This window comes from Coptis chinensis, chromosome 6 (assembly GCF_015680905.1).
Source record: "Coptis chinensis isolate HL-2020 chromosome 6, ASM1568090v1, whole genome shotgun sequence".
Taxonomy (NCBI): Eukaryota; Viridiplantae; Streptophyta; class Magnoliopsida; order Ranunculales; family Ranunculaceae; genus Coptis; species Coptis chinensis.
This window is the reverse complement of record NC_141461.1, coordinates 68,602,034-68,611,325: the sequence shown is the minus strand read 5'-3', so window position 1 is coordinate 68,611,325 and position 9,292 is coordinate 68,602,034. Positions and strand designations below refer to the sequence as shown.

Genomic DNA, 9,292 nt, shown 5'->3' with positions numbered 1-9,292 from the left:
AACAAAGTTAAAAGAAAAGAATGAAATCATGACCACAAAATCTCATTAAATCACAAATCACGATCTCAAACTCAATAAAAGAGTGATCTTTTCGAAGACGAAGCTACACTAAGAACTAAATAGGTAAATTAAGAAGAATTGAGAAGAAAAGGCTAAATTTGGTATTATAAAAATCTCTAATTGCGTCAATGACCTTATTCCGTAATTTAACGTGGCCAGACATTTTTAATTCACATCTAAAATAAACGGGTGGGCTTTAGCCGTAATTCCAAAAGTCAATGGGTTTTAGGCTAATAAAGATCGGAATCAGGGTTTTTACCCCAGTTATATGTAAAAAAAATCATCATGAAGAAAGTGGCTTTGTTAATATATGTGATAATTTGATTACTACGCATTTGAATGCATTTCAGATAAGGAGCCAAAAGTGAGGTCTTGCGTTGCGCCAGTCTTGGATAATCTTTTGCAAGTAAGACTTATTTACCATGGAAACTTGTATGAAATTGTAGGAGTCATCCTCGAGAAAATTGGTGATCCTGATACTTCTATAAAAAACACATTCTTGTTCTTAGATAAGCTAACATCTCTTTTTTTGTTTTATACTAAAAAAAATCAAGCTTTTAATTTGCTTTTCTAATACCACGCTTTGTTACAAGTACCTTCCTCATGCACAAATTGTCATTTGTAGAATGTCTCATGTTTGGAGCCTTTAATACTGCAACTGATTCTGTCACCGTTTTAATCCATATCTCCGTGACAAACTTTCTACTAAGTATGTCCATTAGTGTGAGTATAATAAAATGACTTGTATGTAGTGTGAGTTTCACAGTGGTTGTTGTAGTAGTAATAGACAATGCAACATCCATGTTGCAGTTGAGTTGACAGTGTAACATTCATGTTGTAGTAGAGTTGTCAGTGCAACATTCATGTTGCAGTGGGAGTTCATAGTGGTTATTGCAATAGTAATAGACAGTGCAACATCCATGTTGCATTAGAGTTGATAGTGCAACATTCATGTTGTAGTAGTAGTTGCCGATTGCAACATTTATGTTGCAAAATAGGAGTTGCCGATGGTGATTCTTGCAAAGTAGTAATAGTCGGTGCAACATCCATGTTGTTGTAGAAAAGTTAATACTGCAACATCTATATCGCAGTGAAAGTTGATAATGGTTGTTGCAGTAGTAATAGACAGTGCAACATCCATGTTGCTGTAGAGTTGATAGTGCAATATTCATGTTGCAGTAGTTGTTGAAGTAGTAATAGACAGTGCAACATTCATGTTGCAGTAGTAATAGACAATGCAATATTCATGTTGCAGTAGTAATAGATAGTGCAATATCCATGTTGCAGTATAGTTGACAATGTAACATTCATGTTGCAGTGGGAGTTAACAGTGGTTGTTGTAATATTAATAGACATCCATGTTGCAGTGTTTGGGAGAAATTTCGGGAGAAAAATCAATAGGAAATTTTAAGGACAAAATTAACGATTGAAATTTCACAAAATTTCAAGACAAAGTTCACATGAGAAAGTTAAGCCGGGTTTCATATTTGGCGTTATTTGTTTTGTCTTAAAGGGCAAAGTGGTAATCTAACTCAAAAATCAACAGGATGGGCTTTACACATAAATAAAAAAACCAAGTGTCTTTTATCCATAATTAAACTGGAACTGTGGGCTTTATGTCCAAACTCTGCATTTTTAAATGGTTCCTAACAATAAAAACCCGTGATTTTTTCTTCGGTTCCGGTTAAATGGTACCCATTGACACCTTTACTTTGGATGTAAAATGAAAAATGGGATGTTACGTCATACACAAAGACAATTTACGTGTTTCATCGTAATTATCCACCCAATCCTTTACCACAGTCCACAGCGTCAGACCACAGTTGTACACTGTAGTGGTCAACATCATAACTTGATGTTCAAACATTTTGACCAAACAAAATTCTCTAATAAATAGCAGCGGTAAAAACGAGCCCGCTCCTCTTTTCTCAAACTTTCAAAAACTCATTTTCACTGCACACATTATTCTCTTCTTCAACCTTTCCAAAACTAGCCGTTACACCTTCTCCTTCTTTCTTCTTCACAATGCCAAGCGTTTCTGACTTCCAAGACGAAAGCCCTAATCCATTAACAACAACACACATCAAGAACAACAACAATGAACCTTGCACTACTTCTCCTCCCTCCTTTGTTTTTTCTGTTACTTCTGAAACTACCTTAACAACAAAAACTTCTTCTTGTGTTTCTTTGAAAAGAAAAAGACCACCTAAGATTCAAATACCATCTGTCTTGCTTGAAGTTAAGAGTGATAATAAGATGAGAAGTAAAGTTAGTAAAATTGTTGAAGAAGATGTGGTGATGCCTATTACTTATGATGGAGTGGGTGTTGGTGTTTTTTCCAAGAAAGGAAAGAAAAAGGTCATGGAAGATAGTCACAAGATTGTTTCAGCTTTAAATGGGAATCTTAATAAGGTAATATTTGGTTTTGAACATTTTCTTTTCGTTGCAAGTCAGTGTTTGTCTGTTTGAAGAAATTGCTTGTGTTTGATTTTGGATTTTGGGATTAGATTTGGGTTATACATGGGTTTTAAGGAAAAGGGAATTTAATATTTGTGTAAATAAGTTGAGAAATTGAAGAGTTATTGTTGTTGGATTCAGGGTTTTTATGGGGTTTATGATGGGCATGGAGGTCGACAAGCCGTAGAATTTGTTGCGGAGAATTTGCACGAAAATATAATGAAAATGCTGGAGAAATGTGATGGTAATAATGGGAAAGAAGAAGCTGTGAAAGCTGGTTATCTGAAAACTGATGATGAATTCTTGAAACAGGTATTTTGCCATTGAATTGGTCTTGCTATTTGTATTTAAATGAAGTTGCATCTGTTTTGTTAGACAGTTTTAATAAGACCTTTTATCCATTCTATGATGCTTTGGTTGGTAGGCGTAGTTGTCGTTATGAATCATTAGCGATTTCTAGTATACCGGCTAATAGATGAAATAGATCTGTGATTCCCCACACTTTTTAATATACTAGCTATGCATTAATACTGAATGCATGGGATGAATTAAAATCAGTGACAAGTTAAACTACTTAGAATCCTCCAAATTCATAGGGGCAGAAGTTTATGGTTAGCAACTTGTCACCTAAAACTTGAAAGTTGAAACTATGGAAACATAAGACAATATGTGAAGATTGTGAGATATTTGAGCTTCACCAAAACTAACATTATTTGTGATACATGAGGCAAGGGATTAGAGGAAAATGTCTAGGACCAATATGTAATGAACTAACAGTCTGCTGGAAAACGAGTGTATATCAAATCGTTCCACGGAAAGATTTTGGACACCCCCTTCATTTTGAAGTGAATATATAGATAGCAGCTCCTGAATCCAAGACATCTAGTGAGTAATCAGCGTTAACTGAAAATGCATAGTTGTATGCTAAATGAATAAGGATAATATCGATTGTCAATTTTTAATTACTCGTCTCGATTGTCTGTCAGTTGTTCTTCTTGTCTGTGCTTTATTAACAGAGCTTAGTCTTGTACTATAGCCAAATGATGTATCATCTGGACCTCTTGCAGTGCTGAATTAGGTGATAACTCAGAACACAGATGGTTAGTCAAAACGTTTTGAGTTTCGGTAATAGGTACACCACCATTATAAGCATATGTGTTACAAATTCAGAATATAAACTTCAATAAACAAACATGACAAGGACAACATATGGCTACCCTATCCATAGTGAAGTTCATTTTCCTGTTCTTCCATCCGCTAAGTTTAAGGAGATATTTATATGACTTCGAGGGATAATTCAGGGTTTAAGCAGTGGGACATGTTGTGTCACCTGCCTGATTGAGGAGAAGGACATTATAGTGTCAAATGTGGGAGATTGCAGGGCAGTTCTCTGTAGAGGTGGTAAGGCTGAAGCCCTTACTGTAGATCACAGAGCTGGACAGGAGGAAGAGCAAAGAAGAATTGAAAAGCTGGTACTATTATCTAGTAAACTCAGTAATGTTTGTAAGTTTATTCCAATGTCCAAATATTCGGGACCAGATTCTAATATATGTGATATAGGGAGGATATGTGGAGATTCATCGAGGTGCTTGGAGAGTTCATGGGATATTATCTGTGTCAAGAAGCATTGGGGATGGTCATCTGAAGGATTGGGTGCTAGCTGAGCCTGATACCAAGATACTGAATTTGACTTCGGACATGGATTTTATAATCTTAGCATCAGATGGACTGTGGGAAAAGGTTAGTTCAAGTAAATATTACCTTATTATGAAGTGTTCATTCTGCTTAAAACCACCAGCCAAGATAGTCCTGTATCTTTTGTGCTTTTATTCAAGTAGATGGTTCATTTTATATAAGCGGAGCTTTCACATGATTTGTCTTGGTGCTTCTCAAGGACACTTCATGTGTTCAAAATCTTATCTGCAAGTACATCTCAGTTAACTGATTAGGGAAAAGAAAAAGAAAAACTCATTTCCATATGCCCTGCATGTCTTATGGACTTATGGTAATTGATAACTTTTGCTTCCTTGGGCTGAAGGAAGTGGGGTGGTCCAAGGACAAGTGAAATCTTGTAGCTTATTTATGTCATTTCTATCAATTATTGAATATTGTAGTAGCCCATCTTTGGTAGCAGGCTAGTTTTTGAACGTTTAGTTCAGACGAGACTTTTGACAGAGTGCCATGCAATTGAGCTGCATTCTCAACCTGTGATACAGCCATTTAGCATATAAAAGAAAATTCCAACTGATTGCCAGAGATGACGGTGTACCATCTAAAAGTAACATATAGGGTGGCATGTGCCATATGTTGTTGTAGGACATATCGACTTTATTAAATGTTTTGATAGGACATCTCCAAAGGGATTTGCCATCCTTATCCAATGTGTTTAGCCATTACAGACATAACATTCTCTTAGTCAATTGATATCCGGTGAACTAATATATCATAACTTATCTATATATTGGAGGAGTGCTGGATGAAATTTGTCTGTGCGATTTATGTATTTTAGAGACTGCCAATGGGAAAAACAATTGAGTTACGCATACCATTCCTAACTTCTGCTGCCCAGCGTTCTTTCTGTTAGGCGTAAATCTAGATGAATCAGAGAGAAAACTTGATTGCAGCATCATGACATTTATTAAGTAACCTTTTGATCTAGGCTACAGTCACGTATCTTATAGAACTCCATAGACTGCCTTATTCTTTCTTTCCTTGAAACCTTCTGCTATTGATATGCTCCTTGCATCGGATATCTTTATCTCATTGAATATGCTCCTCAAATCTCGACTTTGAGGTTATTTGACTCTATTTAGATTGAAAACAAACTGAGGTCCAATTAGGGTAAGTGAAACTGTATAATCTGGAAACTTATTAATGCCTTAACTACTCTTGTCTAGGTGGGGAATCAGGAAGCTGTTGATACCACTTTGCGTTTTTGTTCCAATCAAGAGAATATTACATGGACAGTTGACCTTTGGAAAGAAGATGAAGATGAGTTTGGTTGCGAAAATACGAGTCCTCCATCAAAGTCACGAAAAATCTCACTGGTCAAGCAACATAAATTGATTACTCGGTCTCCGTTACAAGAGATTAAACACTACAGGAAGAAACCTAGTTCTGGTGGGCTAGTAGCTGTCTGTAAGGAGCTAGTAGACCTTGCCGTGACTAGAGGCAGTTTGGATGACATAACTGTGATGATCATTGATCTACATCACTTCCATTTAGACAATTAATCTAAGGACAGCCCCTGCCGTGTGTTCATTCCTTAATATTTCTTGATTGTACTGCACAAACGCGTCCATGTTTTCCAATCCTTAATGTGCAGCTGTACATATATTAACAATGTCCATTAATCACGCCCCTTCTTCAGCTTCCAAATTACCTTAATTCTTTGTTTGGAGTTTGTTTCATGATTCAATATTGTTGCTGTTGCCATTCAGCTGCAACTATAAATATGTAGCTTTTAACACATTAGAGTCCTAGAGCGAACCATTCCTTTTGTGTGGGTCAAGTAGTATACACTATACAGCGTGCGCGAGTGTTCTATACTTCTATATCACTTGTTTTAAAGTTATATTACTTTTTCAGCTTCATCTAACGGAACAGTAGTCAGATTCCACATGGGTTATCTCATTTTTTATTCTTGCTTCTTCGTTTGTCCTCTATACTGTAGTCTGTAGCATGGCCCAAAATATCGCCGAGATATCCGATATCTCGCCGATATATCTCGGTAAATTGGTACACCGAGATCGATATTTCCGAGATATATCCACCGAATATTAAACCCCTTTTTTTCCGAGATATATCGGAATTTCCGATATGAAAGTTTATATCGCCGATATAATCGATATTTCCGATATAATCGATATATATCGGTTGACTTTTTACCAATTTTAATAATTTAATATTGAAATTTTCGAAATATCCGATATATCCGGAGATATATCGGCGAGATATCCGAGATAAGAGATATATCGTGAGATATCCGATATTTTAGAAACTTTGATTCGGTCACCAAAAACCGAGATATCCGATATATCCGATATATTTTTTTTACACCGATATATTAAACGATATCGAAATTTTGGGCCTTGGTCTGTAGCAATAGGGAAGAATACTTGTCGTTTATCTCAGAAACTCTCAATAACAGAATTCTTCCTGAACTCAAGTGCTTTTTTTTTTTTTTTTGCTCGGTTTTTTCTGTGTTTTTTTAGGGACGCAGTCAATTTTATTTTGTAGTGAGTCACTCACTAAAAAAAAAAAAATTGTGTATGTATAGGACTGAGTTTTGACCAGATCAAATTCAACCGAGATTCCTCAGACATTTCTGCAACTACTAGCTCTAGAGAAAGGTTAAAACTCCTAAAACTCATAAAGTTGCAGTTAAAATAAAGAAATCCTACATTGAGAAACCAAACAGTTTAATCTTATTTTACTGAGGTTGGTCTCCTTCTCACCCCACCAAATGCATACTTATGCCTCCTAGAAGTCTTGGTTTATGTAGAAATCCCAACTTCAAATCTGGTGAAAAGTGGTCTCTCCTTTTTACCATGCATGGATGAATGTTACTTAAAAAGGATATGGAAACATAACAGCACCAATACCACCTTGGGTTCAAAAAGGGTTTTATTGTCATTTGTCAATAAAAGAAAAGGGAGCTAGAGAGAAAGAAACAGATCAAATCAAATATAAAGAAATCCAGTTTCAAAAGCCGAAGCCTACATGGACATAGATAATTGAATATAAAAATGCTATGTTCTTCTTCCCCTTACTCCCACTCCACTGCCTTCTAATTGCCAGTTTGTAAATTGGGTATTTTTCTTTTTTCCTCTTTTATTGTTAAATGCTGCCAAAGAACTTGTCTGGCATGATTGGATCTTATTATTATTATTATTAAGATCTATCTCATACCTTTCAAATCTTATTCAACCTCTGTATCTTTGCTTCTATATATCTATGGAGATAAGCTGATTTCCATATCAGCTAGTAGTAGTAGATATGATGCAAGACCCAATTGGAATTCCTACTTGCTTTTCAGCTGGAGACAAGCCAACTGATGATCCTGCTGCAGTAACTAGGTCTGGTCAGAGTGTGTTCATGTCCGTATATCAAACAAAGTTGGCTGGTAAGTGCCGTTTGATAACCATTACATGGTGCAAGAACCTCTTGCTTCATGGCCTCTCCATTTCCATCGAAGGTTTGGATGGAGACAATCAGTTTAATTGCAAGGTGGAGCTAAAACCATGGTACTTCTGGAGAAAACACGGCTCTAACCGGTTTCAAGTCGACGGTAAGCTGGTTGAAGTCTACTGGGACCTTAAAGCTGCCAAGTTTAGTGGAGAAACTGAGCCACAGTCTGATTACTATGTTGCTGTAGTCTGTGAAGAGGAGGTTGTACTGCTTGTAGGGGATCTAAAGAAGGACGCGTATAGGAAAACAGGATCTCGTCCATCGCTAATCGAACCAATATTGGTTTCAAAGAAAGAGCATATATTTGGTAAGAAGAAGTTCTCCACTAGAGCTAAATTCCATGAGAAAGACAGGTTTCATGAGATCTCCATTGAATGCAATACCAACAACCTTAATACTTGCAACATCAGTGCTAATAACAGTTCCATCAGTGGATTCGATCCAGAAATGGAGATAAGGATAGATGGGCATTTATCTATCCATGTCAAACACCTCCAATGGAAATTCCGAGGTAACGAGTCCATCTTTGTCAATAAAATTAGAGTAGAAGTATACTGGGATGTTCATGACTGGCTGTTTATGCCTGGTTTAAGGCATGCTTTGATTGTATTTAAACCGACATCGTCAACAACATCAACATCAACATCACTAACTGCAACATTGTCCTTGCCACCTCCATCGTCAGTTATAACCATGCCATTGTCATATCAGTTGGATGATTCTTTTCCAGTAGAAGGGTATAATGGAGGTGGGTCATCTGGGTACTGCTTGTTTCTTTATGGTTGGAAGGTTGAGTGAGTATGACTATGACCACAGCCATGGAAGGTAGTGCTGATGAAGTTGAGCTTCTTTCAGTGGCAGTGATTCAAGTGTCGTGATCACGTGGGAAGAGTTGGCCCCCAAAAGAGGGGTTGGAAGTTTACAGCTGGGTCAATAAAGCTAGTAACGTGATTGGAGAGGACAGACTGGGATTCATACACATACCAATAATTTTCCAAATACTTGTCCTCTCTTTTTGCTATAAATATATCATCTCTTTCACTCACTATCTTATAAGCAAATTTTCCCTGTTTTAAATATATATGCAGAAAATATGACACCATCTCATATAGGTGATCTCATGATTCTATGGGATTGAATGTGGCCGAAGACTGAAGAGAGGTTGATATGTGTTTGTTGTTAGAGGGTGATTGTAATGGAAGCACTACACGTAAAAGCTTTTTTATGTGACATGCACATGGAACATGATCCTTTTCTTTTTCTTTTTGATCTCTTTGTATGTGTCTTTGCGCGTTTGTTTTTGTGTGTGCTATTACCTTTAAATGGAAATGCGAAGCTCAAAATCCATGCAATTATCATTCCGTATTTGGACAACAAGTGAAAAATCACCCTAGCATATACAAGAAATTGGTCCTCAGGCCCATTTTCGAGTGAAAATAACTCTTACAACCAGCGTTTTTATTTAATCACTCTCAAGGACAATTTTCGAGTGAAAATAACTCTGAAAACCAATTTTCGAATGAAAATAACCCATAAGGACAAATAACCCGGATTTGAAATAAATATTTTTCAATTATATTCTTTT

At 36.5% G+C, this 9,292-nt stretch overlaps 1 protein-coding gene across 1 annotated transcript; it reads left to right on the top strand.

The window, feature by feature from the left end:
- The first annotated feature begins 2,020 nt into the window (after nucleotides 1-2,020).
- On the top strand, nucleotides 2,021-8,974 carry LOC147494125 (uncharacterized). The gene is made up of 6 exons (XM_086566803.1): nucleotides 2,021-2,472; nucleotides 2,659-2,829; nucleotides 3,819-3,989; nucleotides 4,078-4,257; nucleotides 5,415-5,740; nucleotides 7,536-8,974. The coding sequence occupies exons 1-6, from the start codon at nucleotides 2,086-2,088 to the stop codon at nucleotides 8,503-8,505; spliced, it is 2,205 nt and encodes a 734-aa protein (XP_086422929.1). The 5' UTR covers nucleotides 2,021-2,085; the 3' UTR covers nucleotides 8,506-8,974.
- The last annotated feature ends 318 nt before the right edge of the window (nucleotides 8,975-9,292 follow it).